Source organism: Phoca vitulina, unplaced genomic scaffold, assembly GCF_004348235.1.
Source record: "Phoca vitulina isolate PV1807 unplaced genomic scaffold, GSC_HSeal_1.0 scaffold2, whole genome shotgun sequence".
Classification (NCBI taxonomy): domain Eukaryota; kingdom Metazoa; phylum Chordata; class Mammalia; order Carnivora; family Phocidae; genus Phoca; species Phoca vitulina.
The window spans coordinates 77,260,643-77,286,300 of NW_022589705.1; the positions used below are offsets into that span (position 1 = coordinate 77,260,643).

The 25,658-nt window shown below is 46.7% G+C and overlaps 1 protein-coding gene across 3 annotated transcripts in view; it reads left to right on the forward strand.

Moving 5' to 3' along the window:
- Positions 1–25,658, forward strand: part of SPOCD1 (SPOC domain containing 1) — a 66,126-nt gene that overhangs the window by 34,059 nt on the left and 6,409 nt on the right. Inside the window, exons 3-11 of one of the 3 annotated variants that reach the window (XM_032389233.1) lie at positions 2,208–2,308; positions 5,230–6,621; positions 21,663–21,704; positions 22,494–22,670; positions 23,098–23,139; positions 23,261–23,321; positions 23,649–23,739; positions 24,504–24,663; positions 24,779–24,895. In XM_032389233.1, coding sequence (XP_032245124.1) covers positions 2,225–2,308; positions 5,230–6,621; positions 21,663–21,704; positions 22,494–22,670; positions 23,098–23,139; positions 23,261–23,321; positions 23,649–23,739; positions 24,504–24,663; positions 24,779–24,895 — 2,166 coding nt within the window. In that variant the 5' untranslated portion in view covers positions 2,208–2,224. The remainder of the gene's footprint in view (positions 1–2,207; positions 2,309–5,229; positions 6,622–21,662; positions 21,705–22,493; positions 22,671–23,097; positions 23,140–23,260; positions 23,322–23,648; positions 23,740–24,503; positions 24,664–24,778; positions 24,896–25,658) is intronic. The other 2 variants (XM_032389241.1, XM_032389245.1) reach the window with 2 other exon arrangements.

Below are 25,658 nucleotides of genomic sequence, written 5' to 3' on the forward strand. Positions count from 1 at the left end.
AGGGGAGAGGGCATTGTTTCTTCAGGGCAGCGGCTAGGGGAGGGAGGAGAGGGCAGGGTCTCCAGTTCGGTGTGTCCAGCAGCTCTGGGGGCTCCCCCGATCAGAGGTGCAGCCAGGGCTCGGGGTTCGGAGGCCCAGTAGCAAGTGGCAGGGGTGAGGGAAGGAGGGGTCGGGCTGGGTCCCAGCGGCATCTGACTTCTGATATCATTAGGGTCAAAAGTCTCCAAGGAGGTAGGAAATATACCGACCCCCTCCCCGTCTTCCCCCCAAACTGGGGATACATCAAAATGTAAAGAGACACAAGAGCCAACTAGAAGAGCTCCCAGTGGCCAAAGCTGGAATAGTTTGAGCAACAAAATAAATAAGGCAGCGTTGGGTTACAATCCAAAGTATGAAACAAATATCCATGAGTCCATACTGATAGAAATAAATGATTGGATAAATAATAGAAATAAATGATTGAAAAGAGACAAATCTCCCATGTGGAATTGCAGATGATTTATGCAGATATTCCAAGGAGGTGGTACACAGCTCCCCGCTGCTTAAGTGTGGGCCGCACGCAGTGACTTCCTCCTTAAGAGTACAGTTGGGGGCAGAGTAAACTTTTTAGAGGAGAAACCTGGTGAACAGGCCCCAGCCAGGTGATCAAGGTCAACGTCAATGGGGATAAGTCCTAGCGATGTGATGTGCGTCCATCAGCAGCCTTGGTCAGGGTGCCATCAGGCCCTGGCAGCCTTGAAAAAGGTCCGCTTTTCATAAACACAAGCATACCCACCTGCAGTAGCCACAGCTCCGGTTCGTCCCTAGCTGGCTGTCCGCGACCCTGCGGGATGGAGATGAGGAGCCCTGGAGGACCTGACCGTTGCCTAAGCTACTGGGAGCTCAGGGGCACGGGAAATCTAGTCACTTCTGCTGTAACCAGGACTTAGAGGGGCAGCCACATCCAGGGGTGTCCCGGGAGGTCTCTGACAGAGGCCTCGCCCACTTGACAGGGAGAAATTAAAGTACACATGTTATAAGTTTAAAGGTAACTACTGAAGGTTATAGGGATGCCTAGGTGGCTCAGTCGGCTAAGCATATGCCTTCGGCTCAGGTCATGGTCCCGGGGTCCTGAGATCGAGCCCTGCATCAGGCTCCTTGCTCAGCGGGGAGCCTGCTTCTCCCTCTGCCTGCAGCTCCCCCTGCTTGTGCTCTCTTTCTCTCTCTGACAAATAAATAAATAAAATCTTAAAAAAAAGAAATAGGAAAATCTAATTTCCAATCTTTTGAGGAAAATAAAGGGGGTGTGATTTGATAAATCTGAAAGAAGGCAAGAAGGAACACAAAGGAAGCAGGCAATTTGTAGCAAGAAAGCATAAAGAGCAACGGTAGAAATAAGACCAAGTATATCAGTAGTCCCAAGCATATGACTAGGTTAAACACATCGATGAAAGACAAAGATGCTCTGATTGAAATTCTAAAGTCTAGCAATACGTCATGTACAAGAGGTGTGGTGAAAAGCAGAACTGCACATAAAGGTTGAAAATAAAAGGATAGAAAAATTATACCAGGTCAACACTGACCACAAGCAAGCAGGATACTAATAAATTCAAGCAAATAATGAATGAATAACTAATTATTATAATAAATAATTTATTATTAATAATAAATTAATGAACTAATAAATGAATTAAAAGAACATTGATAGGAAGGAAGAAGAACATTTGGCACTGACGAAAGTTATAATCTACCAAAAAGAGGTAAAAATAAATGAATTTGCATGCACCTTAAAAGTGTTTGAGATATATAAAGCAGAACTCAGCGAAGTAAAGGAAAAGTTGACAAGTCCACAATAATAACATGAGATTTAAAAACACACCTCTTGGGGCACCTGGGTGGCTCAGTCAGTTAACCATCTGCCTTCAGCTCAGGTCATGATCCCAGGGCCCTGGGATGGAGCCCCATGTTGGGCTCCCTTCTCAGCGGGGGGGCTCTGCTTCTCCCTCTCCCTCTGCTGCTCCTCTTGCTTGTGCTCTCTCCCTCCCTACCTTCTCTCTCAAATAAATAAATAAATAAAAATAAAATCTTTAAAACAACAAAAAATATACACCTCTTAGAAATGGATAGATCAAGTAGATAAAAAATAATGTAAAATACGATAGAGGCTAATGCAGACTGATTCAGTCCACATCTGTTCCCATGTGCTAGCGTGCCTTCTTATCTTGCAGCGGATGGAAAGCCGAAAATGATTTCCCAGAGTCCCTTACAGCTAGTGTTCCAAATGCGGATTCGTTTCCGGCCCTGGGTGCCACTGTGCGAGATCTGGAAGGTGGGTGAGAGGCGGAGGCCACTGTCCTTTTCCTTGGGCCGTTCCTGCTTACAGGCTCAGTGGGAGAGGCGCTGGGGTTCTCTGTGTCCGTGTCTGGGCTCCAGTTTTGTGACTGTTGGGACACAGTGGCAACAATGGCCGTGCTGTGTCCCGATCTTGGCTGGCTACCACAGTGCTGTATTTGTAGACAGCACTCGGGGCGGTGTCCCCAAGCCCAGCCTAGCCTGCACTCTTGTGGCCCTTCCAGAGACCTGGTAAACACCCAACACTTCGTGACGCTGGGGTGGTTACTGTTGTCTGCCCTGAACACTGATTTCTACAGTTTCAAGTTACTATAGATCACTGTGGATTTGAAAAACATGATTTAAAAGCTGAGAGACTTGGTGTAAGGATTAATATGGGCAAATTAACATAGATAAACACAGGTAAAGCATGTAGATCAATCTCTGGCTCAAAGTAGCATTACACGTATTAGCGATCACTGTCTTTTTATCCTCAGTACCCCGTGGTGCTAATAACAACACCACTCCCCCTTTCTTTGCCCATGGTGGGAGACTTCCATTATCGAAATGGACCAGAATAACAGTTCCCCTGGTCTCAGGAGACCTGATCAAGTCTCTGCCATCATGACTGGAACATTCCATAGTGGGAGGTCTTTTCACTTAAAAAATCATTTCTTTAGAGCAGTATTGGGTGTTTAGTAGCATCCAGTCTCAACTTGTACCTCATTTGTGACCCTGACACCAGATCGAGACTGACAGCTTTCGATATGGATCACACAACACCTTCTCTCTCTCTCTCTTTTTTTTTGTAGCAAACCTCATTTTTTATGAGTTTTAGATTTACAGAAAAAAATGGAAGATTAGTACAGAGAGTTCCCATATACCTGGCACTCCGTTTCCCTTACTGTTAACATTATCTTGATTTTCAAAGATTTATTTATTTATTTGAGAGAGAGAGAGAGAGCGAGCACGTGCAAGCAAGGGCAGAGGCAGAGGGAGAGAGAGAATCTCCAGCAGACTCGCCCTTGAGTGCAGAGACCAAGGCGGGGTTGGATGCCAGGGTCCATCTCCCCACCCTGAGATCAGGACCTGAGCAGAAAGCAAGAGTCAGAAAGAGGCTTCACAGACCACACCACCCAGGCGCCCCGACATTATCTTGATTTTTAAATTCAACATTATGTCTCTGAGATGCAGCCATGTTGATCTACAGATCGAGTGCCTTGGCTCTGAGGGCGGTGGACTATTACACCGGCCCCAGGGCTGCTCCTGGCCTCACATGGTGCAGCTTTACTGCCAGCGAATTCCATTTCCCTCTCAGTGATGTCTATCAGATTCCTCGTTCCGCAGTGAAAATATTTACATAGCCGTAATGTCATCAATGTCATCTGGTTTTAACGTTAAGAATCAATCTACAGCAAAGTATGGCAAACTGAATTATCTTCACAGGACAGGATGTGCGTGCCGCAAACCTTGACAAAGCCAAAAGTGCGTGGCTGGGGGAAGGGCAGCAGCAGGGAGGGGAAACCGTTCATTTCACACAGAGGAGAGAGGCAATCTAAGGAAGAAATGGACATTTTAAGACTATTATTCCAAGTGGTGATAGTGATCAATAGAAACAATAGCAATACAAATATGAAAGAGAAAAACTGGGAAGAGAAAGGAGGACAGGTGGTTAATGCAATCACCAGAGCAGGGAGTCAATACAGGCTATTCCTGTGAATAAGTCAAGTAATAGAGTATGAGACTATTATTAATATTATTAATTAGTAATCGAGTATGAGATCATTTACAGTTATGAAAGCAGCATGACTAAAAAACTAAAACGACAACAAACATGGTGAAAGGAAGAAAGGCTGCTCCCAAGAGCCCGGAAGTGAGAGGACGTTTAAGCTTTTTATTTCTAACCTTTCAGTGGGACTTGGGTATGCATGTTCCTCCATATGAATTATATTTTTATATTTGAGACAATGAAAATAACAAGTAACTAGGCAAAAGTGTGATTCTGATTCCCCTCGGAGTTCAGGCACTTTCAGTAACTCCCCATGGCCCTAGGACCAAGTTTAAACTGTCAGACAGACTCAAGACCCCTCAACGCTTCCGCCCTCTGGTTCAGGCGCCCACCTACCCCTGCCCCGAAGCCCAAGGGATTGGCGCCTCCGCCGGGAAGCCCTCGGGAGAGAGAGCGCGCCCTCTGCCGGTGCCAGGACGCCAGCACGCCTGGGGTGCCGTCCTCAGCGCCTCTTCCGAGGCCCCGCCCCCGTCCCTCACCCCCCTCCCCCGCTTCCCCCTCTCACGTGACCCCAGCTCCCGCCCAGCTCGGGGGTGGAAGCCTGGGCGGGGGAGCCCTGGGAGCCCAGGTGAGAACTTCTGGACGGCTTGGGGGTAGGGGTCTGTCCCGGTCAGGCCTGGGAACCTGGTGGGGGTATCCACGGGAGCGGGATCCGGGTGAGGGGAATTACCCCACTCGCTGCCTGCTCCCCGCCCAGTGGTTAGGAGCTGGGCTTTCGGTGGGGGAGAGAATCCCCGCTCTTCCACTCCGGTGTGTCCTTTGGTGACTCACTGAACAACCGTGTGGCTCAGTTTCCTCACCTGTGGCTGCCGGCATGAAATGAAATAATGCACGTAGTAGGTAGTTAAGAAATGGCAACTGTTATTATTACATCCCGTTTAAACAAAAGTGGGGCCCCTCACAGACGAGAAGACCTCAAGGGTTGCTGTAGCTCAACCCTGTTTGGTGGCAGGCCTCCCCTGCCTCCCCTGGGGCCCCGGGCCCTGCTGGGGTGCCTACATGACTGGGTGCTGTGTCCCTGTGGCCTCCAGGCCTACCCCTTGGCAGGGAGACAGCTTTCTGGCCTGGTGTCCTGAATGGGCTGGCAGCCAGACACCGCATGATGCAGTCTCCTGTCTGTCTCCTCACAGGGGCTGCGACCTGCTTCTGGCCCCTGTAGGCAGACAGACATGTCTCAGGAGGGGGCCGCAGAGGGCTCCAGCACAGAGGACCCTGCCCTCAGTCCCCGCCGTGGCGGTGGGCTTTTCCAGGAGGATGTGGAAGAAGCCAGCTCTGTGTCAGGCCTGACCCCACACATGCCGGGGGCGAGCCCTGGGGCCCGAGTTCGGGCTGGCAGCAGGAAGAGGGTCCTGAGGGAAGAGACCCATCGAGGTACCGGCTCCCAGGCTGGGGGTGCTCCTGGGGCCCGCCTGGAGGCTGAGGCCCACTCGATGGCCCTGGAGCTGCAAGCCGTGGGACAAAGCCAGGATTTGGTGCCTGGCCCCCAGCTCCACTTCCAGCAGCCCATAGTGCCTGCTCAGGGGAAGGTTCGGGCCTTCAAGAGGCTCCAGGTTTCTCTGCACGACATCCTCGCTGAAAGTTGGCCGGGGAACCCGTGTAGCGTGCCTGTGGGTCTCCCGGACAGAGCTTTGGTTGGCCGGGAGAGGTTGGCCGGGGTGGGGACGACGAGCTGCACCGGGCCAGGAGAGGCCAGAGGAGGTAGGAGTGATGAAAGAGGCCCCACCCTCAGCAAAGAGGAGCCCCCCAAAAGGAGCCTACCATCCTCACCGGGCCCAGCCCCTGTGGGGGCAAGAAAGAACAACAGGAAGTATGTGGCCCGCTCAGAGGGTGGGGAGGGGGCAGGTGGCTTCTTGTGGTCTGGTCAGAGCCCTGGTGAGGACAACCCCCCATGTGAGGGAGGCAGCCCACCATGTGCTGACCTGGAGTCCTTGGGAGACCTTTGCGGTCCTTTCTCTCCCAAGGAGGGAGAGGGGTCTGGGTCAGGAGATCCAAGTGAAACCTGTGTGGGATGTGTCTCAGGGACTGAAAAGTTCGAATATTTGCCTGCTGCGGGGAACGGGGCCCAGCCAGGCAGCCCCTGTGACCCTGTCGGGGTCCCACTGCCTGATGGAGGAGAGTCCCGTAGGCCAGCTGCCTGGGATCCTCCACAGAGCTCTGCACTGTGCCTGGGAGCGGCCTCCACAGAGTGGCAAGAAGCTGAGCCCCGCGCCGGGGCTGGCTGTGATGATGGCCTTGCTGTCTCACCCAGTCAGGCCGAGCTGGAGGGCAAGGCTCAGCCAGAGTCCAGGGGGAGGCTGGGACAAGGTCCCCCTGCTCCGACTGACAGCCCCTCCAGCTCCCTGGTGCCTGCAACCAGCAAGGCTCGCTCAGGCCCATCCACGGGACAGAGAAGATCCAAGTATGCTAAGAGGTCGAGGAGAGGCCCAGTGCCCCGTGTCCAGCAACAGGGCGCAGACAGGAGTGCAGACGACTCCAGCCAGGACCGGCCAGAGGAATCCCGCCCAGGAAGCTTCCCCAAACTGGTAAGTTGAGCCTGAGAAGTTGGGATAGGATGGACTTGGCCGGTCTTAACACCAGGCTTGGCAGTGGAATTTAATAAGCTAGAGAGGCTGTTAGTGGGCATTATCCTTCACACCCATTTTATACGTGAGTAAACCGAGACCCACCATGTCAGGAAAGAGAAAATGAACTTCATTTGCTGACATCTTATGAGGGTTCATTAGCTTTCGGAATTGGTGAGTCCTGGGTTCAAATCTTGCCTCTGTCCACTTCCTAGCCGAGTGACTTTGGAATATTTTTTAAACTAAGTTCCTCATCCGTAAAAAGAGGATACTAATTCCAATTTAATGGGGGTTGTTTTAAGGATTAAGTGAGATGATGGTGTAAAATAATGTGCCTAGCACTGCCTAACGCACAAAGTAAATTACTTAATTTATGTTAAATTTGTGTTTCCTTTAGTGTTAATAGCCCTGTAAGATGGGCATTAGCTCCATGTTTCCAGATGAGGAAACTGAGGCTCAGGGAAGTTAACAAACTCCTCCAAGCTCACACAGCGAGAGAGTCAATGCCCAGCCGTGTCCCCTGTATTCACTACTTCTCTCTCCATTGTTCTTTAACTAAATTGTTATTTTATTAATAATAGTTAACATGTTGTTTTAAAAGATTTTATTTTATTTATTTATTTTAGGGAGACAGAGAGAGAGTGCACGATCATGAGCAGGGGTGGGGCAGAGTGAGAGGGAGAGGGAGAGAGAGAATCCCAAGTAGACTCCGTGCTGAGCATGGAGCCCGATGCGGGGCTTGATCCCAAAACCCTGAGATCATGACCTGAGTGGGAGCCAAGTCAGATGCTTAACGGACTGTGCCACCCAGGTGCCCCAGTAGCTGTCATGTTTATAGACAAGGCAGAAGGTGGCGCCTTCTCACATAGTGGACTTTTTGTCACATTCATCGAATATGTATTCTGCGCTAGGCACTTTTGATTGAATATTCACATGAAGCCCAGAGAGGTAAGGTGACTGGCCCAAGGTCACACATCTGGTAAGCGACGGAGCCAGTGCATAAAGGCTGGCGGTCTGTCCTGAGAGCGCACCGCACTGCCTGCTTGTGCTGCTTCCCTGTTGGCATCACCGTAGTGAGAGTATCTAGCCTGCTTACCGTGTGCTGGGCCCTACACTAAACACTTTGTCTTCCTAACAACCCGATGAGGTGGAGGCTATTGATACCTACCCATTTTACTGATGTGGACACTGAGGCTCAGAGAGGTGAAATGACTAGTTCAAGGCCAAACAGCAAATTCCTAGAGCGGGGATCAGAACAAATGAGCTTCTCTGTGACGTACCATGATTCGGTGTTACAGTTGCATGAGAATGCTATTACATTGCTTTTGTAAACATCACTCAAAACCAATTTTTAATAAAAAAAATTAGTATGTGTTTATCATAGAAAATAAGGAATTTTTAAAACTCCAAATGCCAACTTTTTGGTATGTCCTTCCTCTCATCTCTTTCCTGTGCATACATATCTTTTCTTCACCTGGAAATAGGACCACGTGTGTCAAATGTAGAACTTGGTTTTGGTATTTAAAAAAATTTTCACAACTCGCTGGCTCAGTTGGGATGTAGGGAGAGAGAGAGCACGTGAGCGTTGGGGAGGGGGCAGAGGGAGGGGGAGAGAGAGAATCCTAAGCAGGCTCCACACCCAGCGCGGAGCCTGACGTGGGTTTTGATCTCATGACCCTGAGATCATGGCTTGAGCCAAAATCAAGAGTCAGACAGTCAGACAGACGCTTAACCGACTGAGCCACCCAGTCGCCCAGGACATGTGACTCTTGATCTCGGGGTTGTGAGTTCAAGCCCCACGTTGGGCATAGAGTTTACTTAAAAAAAATTTTTTTTCACAATTAATTTGTTAGCACAGAAGGAGGAAGTCCCTTTAAATGCTTCCAGGCCCCATTGCCCTCCGTCTGGAGATAATCGGTGTTCACGGTTGGAGTCCCTCCAGCCCCCTTGTTCTGAACATCTAGATCTCTGTATCGTCCATATATAAATAAGCTCATACTACGCTTCATTGTTCTGGGATTTGTACTTTATTTTTCAAGCATTGTAGTGTTTGGAGATCTTCCGAGTAGGTACATGTTGCCCTGCCGAATCTGTGCCTCTCCTGAGCCCTGTATCACAGCAGGCTGCAGACATTTGTCACGGCCACAGGCGCTGCCAGGACCAGAGGATGGGCCGGGACTTCCTTTTCTCCTTTCCGACCGCCGTCGTGTAGTTAAGAGTACGAAACCTGGAGGCTGGCAGACTGGCCTTCAGTCCTGGCTTTGACTCTGTCCGACTGACCTAGGCAAGTGGCTTTGCCTTTCTGAGCATCATTTCCTCATCGGCCAACTGGGGGGTGTGGAGAGTACTTACCTGACAGGGGGGTGGTGAGGAGCAAATGAGGGGACACATGTTTGATATTTAGCACAGTGCCTCGTACAAGATAAACACTCAAAAATGTTACCTGTTACCGACATATACAGTTGGGTGCTCTTCTAAGTAATGCTGGAGCGAACATCCCTGTGCATCTGGTTTCTCCCCATTTCCGATGATTTATTTGGGCCAGATGGCCAGAATTGGGATTCAGGGGACTGCAGCGGTTTGAGGGGCTTGTTGGAGCTCCGTGGTGGTACCAGGTGCCCACCTGCCTTGACTGAAGGAGCCCACAGCTGCTCCCTCCTCCAGGCCCCATCCTTGGCTCAGCGGAGCAGCTTCCCAAAGAGCCCGTTGCTATGGCAACTGGTGCCAGATGCAGGAGAAGAATGGAGCCGGGGCTGTGACAGGGACGGACAGGTGGTCGAGGCCAGGGCTGAGTGGGGCGTGGGCGAGCGTGGCCATAGTGTCCAGCCGGTCTGGGCCTCTTTCAGGGCGCTAGCACCTTCTGGAGGCAGCCTGGTTCATACCTGGGACAGACAGCTGGGTTCAAGATTAGTCTCTGCTTGCCGCAGGGCGACTTTAGATGAGAGAGTTCTCTTCTCTGAATCGTAGTTGCCTCCTCTATGAAATGGGAATCCGGTATGAGAGGTTGGTTGTGTTGGGTTCTTCTGGTTTGAGATACGGACCTTTGGAGGACACGGCAGGGTGGGTTGAAGTGCCATTTTCTTCTCTGTCCCAAGCTCCGCTGTGGCCAGTGAGGTCTGGAGCTGCTTTGTGGGCGGAACAGCGGGTGATGTGGGGAGAGCAGCTCGGCCACAGCACCCCCACTCTGCCCATCACAACCGGGGAGGCACAGAGCTCCTCTGGCCCCACGCAGGTGCCCCAGCTCACGTGCGCTGTCGGCAGCTGCAAAGTGTCAGGAGCTGTGCGAGAGGAGTATGTCTTTCTAGCTGATGGGGAGCCTAAGAATAGCTCTTTTTATTGAGTGCTTACTGTATACCAGGAGCTTCACATAATATCACCATCTCATATTTAATCCTCATAATAGCATTAAAAGTTAGTGTTAATACTCCCATTTGGGATTCAGAGAAGTTAAGTGACTCAGTCAAGGCCACACAGCAAGTAAGTGGTGGAACTGGTATTTTTGTTGTTGTTGTTAAAGATTTTCTTTATTTATTTAGAGAGCACATGAGCGGGGCTGGGAGGGGCAGAGGGTGGTGGAGAGAATCTCAAGCAGATTCCGAGCTGAGTGCAGAACCTGACACAGGGCTCGATTTCACGACTCCGAGATCATGACCTGAGCCGAAAATCAAGAGTCAGACACTTAACTAACTGAGCCACCCAGGTGCCCCTGGGGCCAGTATTTGAGTCCAGGCCTGGAGGCTTCCAGAGTCTGCTCTGAGCCAGGCTGCCAAAGGCCTGGGTAAGGGGTTTGGATTTTTATGGGACTTTATTATAATTTGTTCAACAAGCAGGGGGGCTCCTCCAGGGATCTCATGGTCCAGTGGGAGGAGGTAAACAAGTAACCAGAGGTATGGACTGAGGCCCAGCCGACCTTAGATACCCAGAGGGCAATTGCGTCTACCCTGGGGAGGGGTAGGTGGGAGGGGTTAAGGTAGGGTAGGGCAGAGGAGGATGCTGTCTGAGTTGGGCCTGGGCAAAGGAAATAGGTGTTCGGCAGGCAGAGAAGGTAGGAAGGACGTATCAGGAGGGGAGCAGAGGCAGGAGGTGGCTTGGAGTGTTACAGGGGTGGAGCAGTAGGGGGATGGGGTCTGGAGGGGGAGGAGTGAGGTGGGAGAGATCAGCAAGGACAGCATTGCTTGAATCAAGTGGAGAGACTTAAGTGTGGTCAGGTATCAGGAGGGGATCTCTCAGGGCATGAGCCAAGGAAGCTTAACATCAGTGTTTACAGAGAGAATGTGCTGTGTTCTAGGCACTGTTCTAAGAACCTTCAATAATGATGGTCCTTGCATCAACACTATGAGGTAGAGACTGGTATTATGCCCATTTTACTGATTAAAAAACTAAGGCACAGAGAGATTAACTAATTTTCCCAAGATTATACAGATCCTAAGTGTTGGCAGCAAGTGTCCCATTGCATGAATATGCCACAATTTATTTATTTATTGACTCCATATGGACATTTGGGTTGTTGCATTTTTTCGCTATTACATCTGGTGCTGCTATGATGAACAGTTGTTTTTTTTTTTTAAAGATTTTATTTATTTATTTGACAGAGAGAGACACAGTGAGAGAGGGAACACAAGCAAGGGGAGTGGGAGAGGGAGAAGCAGCCTTCCCGCGGAGCAGGGAGCCCGATGCGGGGCTCGATCCCAGGACCCTGGGACCATGACCCGAACCGAAGGCAGACGCTTAATGACTGAGCCACTCAGGCACCCCTACGATGAACAGTTTTGTATATGTTTCTGGGTACATATGAGCAAGTGTCTCTCCATGGAATATTCCTGGGAGTGGAATTGTTAGGTTACCGGGTATACACACCTTCAGCTTTACTTTAACAATGCCAGATGTTTTTTAATTTCAATTTTTATTTTCTTTAAAGATTTTTTCATTTATTTGAGAGGGGGAGAGAGAGAGTGTGTGTGTAAGAGCAGGGGGAGGGAGAAGCAGGCTCCCTGCTGTGCAGGGAGCCCGATGCAGGGCTCGATCCCAGGACCCCAGGATCATGACCTGAGCCGAAGGCAGATGCTTAACTGACTGAGCCACTCAGGCGCCCCTACTTTTTATTTTCATTTCCCTATTACTAAGGAGAATCTTTGCATACATTTTGGCTGTTCCTGTTAACTCTTTTGCCAAAAAAAAATTGTTTTGGTTGTTTAACTTTTCCCTTTTGATCTGTAGGAGTTTTTTTTTTTTTAAATGTATTTATTTGAGAGAGAGTGAGCGAGAGAGAGAGAGCATGAGTGTGGGGGGAGGGGCAGAGGGAGAAGGAGAAGCAGACTCTCCTTCTGAGCAGGGAGCCCGACATGGGGCTTGATCCCAGGATTCTGGGATCATCACCTGAACTGAAGGCAGATGCTTAACCAACTGAGCCACCCAGGCGCCCCTGTAGGATTCTTTATCTATTTTAGATACTATTCCTTTGTCAGTTGTATGTTTTGCAAATATATTCTCCCAAAGTGTTGCTCATATTTTGCTTGCCTTATAGTGTCTGTTGATGAGTAGAAATTATTTAAGAAAAATTTTCATTGTAGTAAAATATACATAGCATAAAATTTACCATTTTAACGTGAAGTTACAGTTCAGTGGCATGAAGTACGTTCACAGTTATGCAGCCAACACCACCATCCAGAATTTTTTCATCTTCCCAAACTGAAATCCTGTATCCATTAGACAGTAACTCCCCATTCTCTTCTTCCCCCCAGCCCCTGATGACCACTGTTCTTTCTGTCTCTATGAATTTCACTATTCTTGGTACCTCATATAACTGGAATTGTACAATATGTGTCCATTTGTGACTGGCTTATTTCACTTAGCATAATGTCTTCAGGGTTCATGTTGTAGCATGTATCAGAATTCCACTCCTTTTTAAGGCCAAATAATATTCCATTGTATGCGTGTAGTACATTTTGTTTATCTGTTTATCTGTCAGTGGGCGTTTGGTTTGTTTCTGCCTTATAGCCATTGTGAATAATGCTGCTATGAACATTGGCGTACAAATATCTGTTCAAGTCTGTGCTTTCAATTCTTTTGTGTCTACTATGCCCAGAAGTGGCAGTTGAATCAAAGTGGAATTTAAAAGAGGTAGAATTGCTGGAGAAATTCCTAATGTTAATGTATCCTAATTTATCCATTATTTCACTTATGTTATGTACTTAAAAAAATCTTTAAGGCACTTAGCTGGCTGAGTCAGTGGAGCATGTGACTCTTGATCTCAGGACTGTGAGTTTGAGCCCCATGTTGGGTGTAGAGATTCCTTAAAAATAAAATTTTTTAAGGACACCTAGGTGGCTCAGTCATTAAGCCTCTCCCACGCCCCCTGCTTGTGTTCCCTCTCTTGCTGTCTCTCTCTGTCAAAATAAATAAATAAAATCTTTAAAAAAAGTCTTTAAAAAAAATTAAAATCTTTTGAAGAAATTCCTTTCCTATCTCAAGGTCATGAAGATGTTCTTGTACGTTGTGTTGCCTTTCACACTAAGGTCTATAATGTACCTAGAATTAATTTTTGTGAATGATATGGGCTATATGTTTTTTATATGGATACTCAATTGTTCCAACACCATTTACTGAAAATTCTGTCCTTCCCCACTTATATGCAGTGCCAGATCTCTCACAAGTCAAGTTTCAATGTATGTGGGATTTGTTTTTGGTCTCCCTGTAATCATCTTTTTCAAAAATTTTTCCCTTTGCTAATATGATAGAATATTACTTATAGTAGCTTGTTGTTAATAATTCTTGATATCTGGCAAGACAAGTCTCCCATCTTTGTTGTTTTCAGGAGGATCTTTACTCTTACATTCCTTTGCTCTTTCATAAAAATATTACAATCACCTTGTCAATTTCCACACACACACAAACCTGTTGGAATTTTGACTGGAAAGATATTGAATCTATAAATCATTTTGAGGAGCACTAACATCTTTACAACATCTTTACAATATTGTAAAGATGTGAAGTATTGTATAATATGTTCAATCCATGAACATGGTATATTCCTCCATTTATTTTGATCATCTTTATTGTCTTTTGGTAAAATTTTGTATTTTCTCCATAAAAAATCTTGCGTATCTTCTTCAGATTTATTCCTAAATACTATAATTCTCTACAACTTGTTATGGAAAACTTCAAATAATTGTAAAAATAGACTGAATTGTAAGAAGGGGTTGGCCACCTCACCTGGTTTTGTAAATAAACTGGAACACAGGCACAACTATTTGTTTACATATTATCTATGGCTAATTTCATGCCCCAAAGGCAGAGTTGAGGAGTTGCAATAGAGACCATATAACCAGCAACCCTAAAATATTTTCTCTCTGGTTCTTTACAGAAGAAAATTGCTGGCCCCTAGCATGAAATTTCTTGTACTCATCACCCAACTCTACCAACCATCTGTTATTTTGTCTGAAAGTTGACAATAGTTCCAATAATATCACCTAATATTCATTCAATTTCCAAATTTCCAATAGTCTCATAAAGATGATTATTTTTATACTTTGTCTTTTTAGAGTCAAGATCTAAATAAAATGCATACATTGGAATTGGTTGATATGCCTTTAAGTCTCTTCTAGCCTTTAGGCTCTCTCTCCATATCTTGTTTTTCCTGTAATCTATTTTTTAAAAGATTTTATTTATTTATTAGAGAGAGAGCATGAATGGGGGGGAGGGCAGAGGGAGAGGGAGAAGCAGACTCTCTGCTGAGCAGGAAGCCTGACTGGGGCTCCATCCTAGGACCTAGGATCATGACCTGAGCCAAAGGCAGACGCTTAACTGACTGAGCCACCCCGGCGCCCCTCCTGCAATCTATTTTTGAAGAACTAGGTTGTCCTGTAGCTTACTGCATCCCCATCATTTAGCGACACTTGTTTCTCTGTCTTCTGTATTTCCTGTGAACTGGTGGTTGACTCTGGAACTTTGATTAGGTTTGGATTCAGTTTTTGGCCTATTTTATAGGTGGTAGTGTGGTCTTTCAATCCAAAACCACATCATATCTGATTGTACTACTTTGTATGTTTTGATGCTATCATAAAATGGTAACTTTTAAAAAAATTGCAGTTTCTAGGGACGCCTGGGTGGCTCAGTCGTTAAGCGTCTGCCTTCAGCTCAGGGTCCTGGGATCGAGCCCTGCATCGGGCTCCCTGCTCAGCGGGAAGCCTGCTTCTCCCTCTCCCGCTTCCCCTGCTTGTGTTCCCTCTCGCTGTGTCTATTCTGTCAAATAAATAAATAAAAATCTTAAAAAAAATGAAAAAATTGCAGTTTCTAACTGTTGTCGGTGTATAAAAATGCAATTGATTTTGCAGAAATCTTGCTGGATTCTTTTATTTATTCATATAAATTACATATTAAAATTTTGTTTTCTATGTAGACAATCATGTCATCTGCAAATAATGACAGTTTTTTTGTTTCCTTTCCAATTTTCCATATTCTCTGCCCTCTTTCCTTACTGTGCTAGTTAAGACCTTTAGTATAATGTCAAATAGAAGTGATGATAACGGAGACCCTGTGTTACTCTGGACTTTACAGGGAACATGGTCATCATTTCACCAGAGTATGTTTGCTATGTTTTGTTTTGTTTTAAGATTTTAATTTATCTGACAGAGTGAGCCTGCACACGAGTGGAGGGGAGGGGCAGAGGGAGAGGGAGAAGCTGACTCCCCACTGAAAGTGGGACTCGATCCCGGGACCCTGAGATCATGACCTGAGCCGAAGTTAGACACTTAACCAACTGAGCCACCCAGGCGCCCCTATTTGCTATATTTTTATATATGCCCTTTATCAAGTTAAGGAAGTTCCCTTCTATTGCTGGTTTGAGCATTATTCTGAATGGACAGTACATTTGACCAAATACGATTTCTGCATTTTTTGCAGAGTGTTTGCTCCTTTTCTGCTCGCTGTAAGGATTTGTATAAGATTGGAATTATTTGTTCTTTGAACATTTTGGTAGTCACTGGTAACGAAGAGATTGGACTGGTGTTTTCTTTAGGGAAGGTGTCTCCTTCCCTACTGATTCAATTCATTCTATGGTTATAGTTTTATTCAGTTTTTTTCTTTGAGTAAATTTTGGCGAGTTATATTTTTCTAGAAATGTATCCATTTAATCTGAGTTTTCAAATTTATTGGCAAATTGGCATAAAGTATTTCATGATAGCATCTTATCTTTTTAATATTGGTGCATTCATGATTACTCATTCCAGATATGGCCTAGTTATATCATCCTTCTTTTCCTTAATCTTGGCAGAGAATTGTCTGTGTTTTGAGTCTGTTCAAATAATTGATTTTTGGTTTTGTTAATCCTTTCCATTTTATGTTTGTGAAAAGTGTCATCTTTCTTTCAATTTTCTTATTTTAAAAAATCTTAAGAATTATGTTGAATTTATTAATTTTCTTTTTTTCCTTTCTAATAAAGTCATTTGAAGCTATAAAGGAACCTGTAATTATCACCTTAGCTGCATGCAGAGACTCTAATACATAGTCTTTCTTCCCATTATTCAATTACTAATATTTCATAATATTTATTACAATTTGTCTTTGACTTATGTGTTATTCAGAAGTGTTTTTTCTTAATTCCCATTCCTCTGGGCTTCTTTTTTTCTTTCTCTGTTTCTCTTTGTTACTGCTTTCTAGCTTAATCGGAGTGTGGTGTGAGAATGCAGTTTTTATCTGAGTAGTCTGATATGGCGGCCACCAGCCCCTTGTATCTATTGAGCATTTGAAATTTGGCTTGTTAAAATTGAGTAAGTATAAAGTACATGTTGAATTCAAAAACTTAGTACCAAAAAAATGTAAAAATCTAATAAATTTTTATCTTGATTACATATTGAAATTGTAATATTTTGCATATGTTGAGTTAAATACAATATAAAATTAATTTTTTGAGGGGGAGGGTCAGAGGAAGAGAGAGAGAGAGAGAATCTTAAGCAGGCTCCACACCCAGGGTGGAGCCCGACAAAGGGCTTGATCTCATGACCCTGAGCTGAAATCAAGAGTTACGGAGAAAGACATGTATCATATGACCTCCCTGATATGAGGAATTCTTAATCTCAGGAAACAAACTGAGGGTTGCTGGAGTGGTGGGGGGTGAGAGGGATGGGGTGGCTGGGTGATAGACATTGGGGAAGGTATGTGCTATGGTGAGCACTGTGACTTGTGTAAGACTGTTGAATCACAGACCTGTACCTCTGAAACAAATAATACATTATATGTTTAAAAAAAAAAAAAGAAGAAGAAGATAGCAGGAAGGGAAGAATGAAGGGGGGAGAATCGGAGGGGGAGATGAACCATGAGAGACTATGGACTCTGAGAAACAAACTGAGGGTTCTAGAGGGGAGGGGGGTGGGGGGATGGGTTAGCCTGGTGATGGGTATTAAAGAGGGCATGTATTGAATGAAGCACTGGGTGTTATACGCAAGCAATGAATCATGGAACACCACATCAAAAACTAATGATGTAGTGTATGGTGATTAACATAACATAAAAAAAAAAATCAAGAGTTGGACCCTCAACTGACTGAGCTATCCAGGTATCCTTAAAATTAATTTAACTTGTTTCTTTTTACTTTTTTTTTCATGTGGCTACCAGAAAACTTGAAAGTACACACATGGCTCATGTTTATACTTCTATTGGGCAGTGCTGGTGTAAAAAGTACTAATCTTTTGAAATTTGTTGAGATCTGCTTTATGGTCCAGGCTTAATTTTATCTGTCACATGTATCCTTGAAAAGAATATGTATTTTCTATTTGTTAGGAAAAGTGTTCTATATATGTACACAGATGAAGTTTTTAAATTGTTTTTATCAGGGGGCACCTGGGTGGCTCAGTCAGTTAAGTGTCTGCCTTCAGCTCAGGTCATGATCTCAGGGTCCTGGGTTTGAGCCCCGCATCGGGCTCCCTGCTCAGCAGGGAGTTTGCTTCTCCCTCTCCCTGTGCCACTCCCTCTGCTTGTGCTCTCTTGCACATAAATAATAAAAAGATTTTATTTATTTACTTGACAGAAAGAGGGAGAGAGGGAGCACAAACAGGGGGAGCGGCAGGCAGAGGGAGAGGGAGAAGCAGGCTCTCCGCTGAGCAGGGAGCCCAATGTGGGGCTCGATCCCAGGACCCTGAGATCGTGACCTGAGCTGAAGGCAGACACTTAACTGACTGAGCCACCCAGGTGCCCCAAATAAATAAAATCTTTAAAAAAAATTTTTTTTAAATAAATAGTTTTTATAAAATCTTTTCTTAATCTTTACTATTTTGTCAGCCAGATTGATCAACAGTTAGGGAGATACATGAACATTTCTTGCTATAATGGTGGATTTTTTTTTTTCTTGCAGTTTTGTCACTTTTTGCTTTATATTTCTTGAGATTATGTTATTAGATGCTTATACGTTTAGAGTTGTGATAGGTTCCTGGTGAAACTGCTCGTCTTTATGTAGTGAGGTCTTTGCTCCTAGTTTTTTTCCTTGTAGTCTGTTTTGTCAGATATTAATATAGCTACAAAGCTTTGTTTCACTTGGTATTTGCCTGTTCACATATTATTGTATTTTTTTCTCATACTCTTTTTTGCATTTTTGTATTTTAGAGGTGGGTCTTATAAATATTCTTTAATTAGGTTTTCTTTTTTTAAAGGTCTGATTTTTTGTATTTATCTCAAGGATTAGTTCATTTTCATTTGTTGTAGCTACTAATTTATTTGAATCTATTCCTACTGTCTTATTTTGTGCTTTGCATATATATCCTGCCTTTTCTATACTTTCCCCTCTTTTATTGCCTCCCTTTAGATTGATTTTTTTTCCTTATTCCTTTTTACCCCTCTAGTAGTTGGGAATTTTCTATGCCCTGTTTATGTTCTTTTGGTGGTGATTTTGGAAATTTTATTTTATTTTTTTAAAAATTTTATTTATTTGTCAGAGAGAGAGACAGAGAGAGCACAAGCAGGGGGAGCAGCAGACAGAGGGAGAGGGAGAAGCAGGCTCCCGATACAGGACTCGATCCCAGGACCCTGGGATCATGACCTGAGCCAAAGGCAGCCGCCTAACCAACTGAGCCACCCAGGGGTCCCAATTTTGGAAATTTTAAAACGAATACCTAACTTGTCGAAGTTTAAAGGTAGTTAACTACTGTTATTTGCCTCTGAAATGATATAAGGATCCTGGAATGCTTTAATTAAATGCAGTTAATTACATTTAATTGCTTTAAATACACCTTCCCAATATATGTGCTATTATCCAGTAAATTGCTCCTATCTTATTTTTTAATCCCCCAATTACACACTGTTACAATTTCATATGATCAATGTTCGTTTAGATTTAACAACATATTTGTTATTTTCTTTGCTCAAAATTCCTGCTTGCGTCTCAGCTTTTCTCTCAGGTATTATTTCCTTTCTTCTGCCTCAAGTTCATCCTTTAACATTTCATTTCTTGTGGGGCGCCTGGGTGGCTCAGTCAGTTAAGTGTCTGCCTTTGGCTCAGATCATGATCCCGGGGTCGCCCGGATGGAGCCCCATGTCAAGCTCCCTGCTCAGCGGGGAGTCTGCTTGTCCCTCTCCCTCTGCCCCTCCCCACCTCCGTGCTCTCTCTCACTCAAATAAATAAATTTTAAAAAACCATTTTGTTTCCTGAGAAAAATAAAATTATCAAGGATAACAATAATTCTCTTGGTTTTCTCTAGGATACCTTTGTTTGATCCTCATTCTCAAAAAATATTTTGTATGGGTCCCCAGTTGACTTTAAGCACATTGCTTTAAGCGCATTGAAAATATTATTCTACTCTGTTTTGCCTTCCATTGTGACTATTGAGAAGTTAGCTGTTAGTCTAATTGCCATTCCTTTGTAGCTAAAAATGTCTTGGAGAGAAGCATTTATGCCTATGGTTAAAGGTGTGGCCTCTAGAATCAGACTGCCTGGATTTAAATCCCAGTTCTTTGGTCTGGTAGCTGTGAGACACTGGACAAGCTGATTAACCTGTGTGCCTCAGTTTCCTCTTCTGTAAAATGGGGACAATAATAGTAGCAGTACCTAGCCTATAGGGTTTTGGTGAGGATTAAATGAGCTAATGGAAAACATTCACAGGAGTGGTGGCACATTTTCAGTGGTATTAAAGTGTTAGCTGTTATTTTTTCTCTTTATGCTCTTAGGATCTCCTCCTCACTGGTGTTTCACTACATTGTGCCAAGGTGTGGATTTACTTTTACTTATCCTGTTTGAGATTCACTGAGCTTTTCGAATCTGTAAATTGTTGTCTTTTGTCAATTCAGGAAAAGTCTTAGCCATATATCTTCAAACACTGCCTCTGTCTGGCTCTCCTCTCTCCTCTGGAACTTCGGTCAGATTAATCAGTTAGTCCTTTTCACTCTGTCCTTTTGTCTCGTTCACTGTTTCACAGTCTCTGTGTTGTGAATACTCTGGATCATTTAAAGTGTCTTCTAGTTCTCCAACTTATTCCGCTGTGTCTAATAGGCTACCAAACCTAGATATGGAGTCTTACATTTTCATGATTATCATATTTTTATTTCCAGAAGTTGTGTTTGGTTCCCAACCAAATCTTCTTGGTTATTGTTTAATATTGTTTTGCCCTGCACTCATATGTTCGACTCCCTATTTTGTTTTGTTGAACATATTACACATATTTTGTATTCTAGTCTGATAAATACAGCATGTAAAGTCTTTGCTGGGGTGCCTGGATGGCTCAGCGGTTAAGCATCTGCCTTGGGCTCAGGCCTCACGTTGGGCTCCCTGGTCAGCGGAGAGCCTGCTTCTCCCTCTCCCTCTGCTGCTCCCCCTGCTCGTGCTCTCTGTCTGTCTCTCTCTCTGTCAAATAAATAAATAAAATCTTTAAAGATAAATAAATAAATAAAGTCTTTGCCGGTCAGATTTGGCTCCCTGTTGTCTTGGAGCCTCATAATGCTGATGGACAGATCCCAAGACAGGGGCCGGTCAGAAAGTTTTAAGCCACGGAGGGCTATTCTTAATATCTTTCCTGCTTTCTTCCCAGCTGTCCCGTTTTTCTCCCCCTCCCCCTTTTCCTCAATTTACTTTTTTGAAAGGCTGATTCATCCCCATGGTTTAAAAAAAAGTGAAAAGCCTCCTTTCCAGCTCCCTTTCCCTTTCCTCCTGGCAGCCTCTGTTTTTAGGTTTATGGATACTTCCAGAGATACTTCATGCAGATTCAAGCAAATACAAATTTAAACATTCTTTCTCTTTTAGCGCAAATGGTAGCACACTACACACATTGTTCTAAACCTGTTTTTTAATTTAAAAAATATGTTTCTGATTATAAAAGAAATACATGCTCATTTTGAATATCATAAATACCCAAGTGTCTACAAGCAGAAACTGAAAGTCCCTCTGGAATTTCATTCCCCAGAGATAACCTTCATTATACGTCTATAAATATATATTTACATAAATGGGCTTATGCAACAGATCTTGCTCTGTAACCTATTTTTTTTTCCTTCAAATAATACACCCTGACATCTTTCCATGAATCTTTCCACATCTGTCAGTGTTGTCCAGATAGCCCGCAGTTCGGCGCCTGGTCAGGTAGAAGTAGGCTCTAATCCTAGCTCTGCTGCTTAGTAGCTGTGGGACTTTTCAGATCCTCTCTGACCCTCAGTTTTCCTCATCTGTAAAATGGGGGTAGAAATGGTACATACCTCATGGTGTTGATCTGAGACCATAATAAGATCATGTGTGATGTGTTTCCTTCAGGGGCAGCTACTTTGTAAGCCTCGATGAATGATAGTATTTATTATGACTCACTCTATTTAGTGGCCAGTTAGAATCCACAGTATGATATGTGGTGGTTTATTAACCATTCCCCCTTTGATGGTCATTGGAGGGTACACATTTATTTTTTGTGGGTTTTTTCCGCCAATCCTGTGAGCACTGAACATTGTTCACCTTTGTGTGAGTGTCTTCTTGTGAACTCCCTCCAGTGGGGTCACTGGTCCTCTGAATCCTAATCTCTGCATCCTTTCTCTCCAAGGAAGAAATGAAAATGCCCCATGGGGTGAAGCACGTGTGTTACGTAGGTTTTTGCTTTTTCTTACTGCTCTTCTTCCTCCCTCTCCTCAGGTCTGGCGGGATGGGAGGGGTCCTCCACAGTAGAGGCAATCCTGGTCCCCCCTGGCCTGCTCTCCTCCAGAGCACGGTAGTACTCCCCACCCCCTGTGATGCTGAACCTCAGACTTCCAGTTTTCCCCAAACTTTGGAACCTGACCATTCATGAGAATTCATTCAAAGATTAGATTTCAGACCCATCTATTTTCACAGTAGTTCCTTGTGGTTTGCAATAAACTAAAAGAATCAAAACATACTTGAAATGGGATAAAAGCCTAAAGTAAGAGGAAAGGGGGAAGAGAAGGGGAAATCTTGGTATGACAAACTCTCACCCTCTGCCAATCCTGGAAAAGTACAACTGTTGGACTCTGAGTTACTGCTGAGCTTCCCGGCAGCCAGAGGAAAAAGGGCAGCAGGATAGATTCTATAGCTCATAAAAAGACCAAAAACCACTCTGCACCTTGAAATGCTTATAAAGGCCTGGAGGTGAGAGGGGAAGATGAGAGGATGAGAATGAAGACCGGCTCCTCTCCTGGCACAGAGGCCTTGCAGTCCACAAACATGTCTTGAATGCTACTTTGCGTCAGGCCTGTTCTAGGCATTGGGAGTAGAGTGGGACCGAGGCATCCACGCTCTCTGTCCGCATGTTGCTTACAGCGCAGTGGGGGAGAGAGACATTGAACGAATACAGATGAACTGAGGGCTGCTCTGAAGGGCCTTGGCCGCTCGGTTCTGAAGTGCTTTTCTTCCCCTGCAGCTTGGTTCCGGGACAGTGCTCCACCTCCTGGGGGCCATCCGCCGTGGCCAGGCAGGGGAGCTGCAGCCTCCAAAGCTAGAGGTTCTGGAGGACATGATGAAGGTCAGCTTAGCATCGCCTGTCCAGAGGCCCAGAAGGAAGGAAAGGCCCAGGGCCCAGGGCCCCACCAGGTGCCAGGTACTGATCAGGTTCTTTACATGGACAGTGTGACATCATCCCTGCAGAGAGACACTTTCACACCTGCCTCCCAGAGCTGTCACTGCCACCATGCAGCTGGGACTTGCTCATGGTCACACCGAATGTAATAGCCAGAGATGGGGTTAGGCCCCCACTTGTCTGCCTAGTGGGGTCTGTGTGCTCTTTGTCCAGCACTCCTGAATTCAGGAGCTTGACCAGAGCAAGGGAGGGGCTGAGCCTCCGGTGCATTTGGAGAGGGAGCAGTCGCTGACCTTTGTTCCTGGCTGACCAGCATGTCCTGCTGTCCTAAGGTCCTCAGGAGGGACAACATGGGCCCCTGGTGGCCTCTGACTTCTTCTGCCTTCCGAGGAGTCATTCCTTTCCCCTCAGCGAAACCCACCCTCTCCATATCCTCTTTCTCTTGCAGGAGCGGGCTCCTCTTCGTGAGGCCTGTGCTGAGTGTCCCGGGGTGAGTGCCTCCTCCCCCCTGCCCGCTGGAGCATGGGGAGCTGATGGGTGGAGCAGTGCCCCCTGGGGCCGGAAGCCTGCTCCCAGAGTCATGGCCTCATTTCCTTTCCCCTTCCCTGCAGTGCGGCCCAGTGGAGGCTGAAGAGGAGGAGGCTGGTGAACAAGACGGGGGAGAGGACTCAGGTGAGGGGCCAGGGAGGGTGCCCCCTCAGCAGCTGCTTGTCTTCCAGGGGGTGCTGGGGACTAGCAGGGCCTCATGCCCAGCTTCTGGCCCCAGTCCCTGCTAGGAGTCTCCTCTCTCACCTCTGATCCCCCCCACCCACCGGCCTCAGTCCTTCCCCAGAGGGAGGGGGGCTGCTGGCTGCCTGGGATTGGATCCTAGACATCTCTGGTCCCTGAGGTTGGACCCACCCCTTGCCTGCCTAAACCCATCAGCATTGAGTCTCTCTCACCCCTTGCTCCTCGGCATCCCATGGGAGTTTGTGACTCTCTCTCTCTCTCCCCCTACAGCTCAGCTTCAGCCCCAACAGGAGAAGCTATCCCTGGATATCGGGGTACGGGGTACAGTGGTCCGTGCCATGCAGGAGGTGCTGTGGAGTCGGTGAGGCCTCCCTCCCCACTTCCCTGACACCTGTGACATCCTGAGAGCTGTCCTCACCTCCCAGGCCCATGCTGCCATGTCCTCAGGGCTTCTGAATGTATGACTAACCCCATTTTGTAGTTGTGAGGTCATCTGCCTGCACAGCGAGCTGGTGGAGAGCTGACATTTGAACCTGGGTCTCCCTGGCTTCAAGGTCATGCCGTCCCATTAAGCCACTGCTGCTGCTCATGTCCTCGTGGTCGTCACCCACAGCAAATGCTTTCAGACACAGTGAGACTCTCCTGGGAGCATCTGAGAGCTCTGAGCCCGGAGCTCTCGTTTACAATGGTGAGACCAAGGCCCAGAGAGGGTAGGACTTGGCAAAGGCTACACAGCAAGCTGGTGGCAGAATCTGTGTTACATTCAGGGCCAGGGCTCTGTCCCCTGCCTGCCTGATGCCTTCCCCTTCCCCCCAGGCTTCCTCCATCCCAGTTCCACGGGCCAAGGATAAAGCATGGGCTGAGCAGTCAGATCTTGCTTTGCCACCCATCATGCGGCCCTGGGCAAGCCCCTTATGTTCTCTGAGCCTCGCTCACCCCATCTACAAATGGAGAATGAGAATACTGCCTCCTCACAGAGTTGGGGTGAGAATGAATATGTATAAATAGGAAGATGCCCAGAATAGAAACGCAGTTGGTCCGGACTCTGCCCCATACTTTGCCTGTCTGGCCGGTGCCTAGATCACCTCGCGGGCTCAGACCTATGACTCCATTCTTGCCCCACAGCCTCCAGGAGCTCCCAGATCTGGTGCTGAGTGAGGAGGCGGTGGAGGGCATCGCTGTTGGTATTGAGACAGCCCTCTTCGACCTGATACAAGCCACCAGCTGTCGCTACAAGACCAAGTACCGCAGCCTGCTGTTCAACCTGCGTGACCCCCGGAATCCGGTGAGCGGGGCTTGGGGGCTAGCCCAGACCCTCCCTTGGGGGCTCGGAGCCCTGGCAGGATGTTGGGGGGGGCTTCTGGAGCAGTGTGGTGCAGCCCCCATGCCTGCCCCTGCAGGATCTGTTTCTCAAAGTGGTTCAGGGAGATGTCACCCCCCACGACCTGGTGCGGATGAGCTCCACCCAGCTGGCCCCCCAAGAGCTGGCCCGCTGGCGGGACCAGGAGGAAAAAAGGGTGAGCTGTTGGGTCAAGTCAGGATAGGTGATGTGGGAGGGATATGGGGAGGGGAGGGCCCGAGTGTGCAGGAGAGACAGAGCAGAGTGAGGCGGGGGGGACAGTGAAATTCGGGGAGCACAAGACAGAAAGGAGGAAATGGAAAGAAAGAGCAGGAAGACAGGGAGGGAGAGAGAGAGACTCTCTCCACAAAAAAATGGAAAAGAGGCAAAAATAGGGGGGAAAGGGACTGGGGATGGAGAACTTGGTAGAGAGGTGACCCCCGAGAAGTATCACCTTCCACTTGCTTTTCTATGGAGCTAGGCTGTGGGCAGGGGCTGGGGTACGGGGTGTGATGGTCTGCGGTCTGGAGTCTAGGATTGTCATCCACCATTGATGGGGGTAGATCCCCTGGGGTGCCCCTGTTCCCATGTCAGTCTCGGAAGGCGCAGAAAAGTCTTCCTGGTGCCCCAGGCTGGGGGAGGGACCCCACAGCCCTCATGCTTCACAGTCATGTCCCCATACACCCTGTGTCCATGGGTCTCTTCCTTCCTGGGGACGGCTCAGGGACAGGGAAGGTGTGGGCACTGAGCGGGCTTTGGGGAATGCTTGCTGGTGGCCCCTGAGGGAGAGGGGGCTGATCTCGGAGTAGGCCAGTGGGATGGGGTGGGGTTCTGCGGCCCCTGTTCTGGAAGACACTGGGCTGATTAGATTCACCTAGAATCCACTAGGTGACTCTATCCACTGTAGGCTGAGCTTCTGTCCAGGTACCTGTGGGGGACCA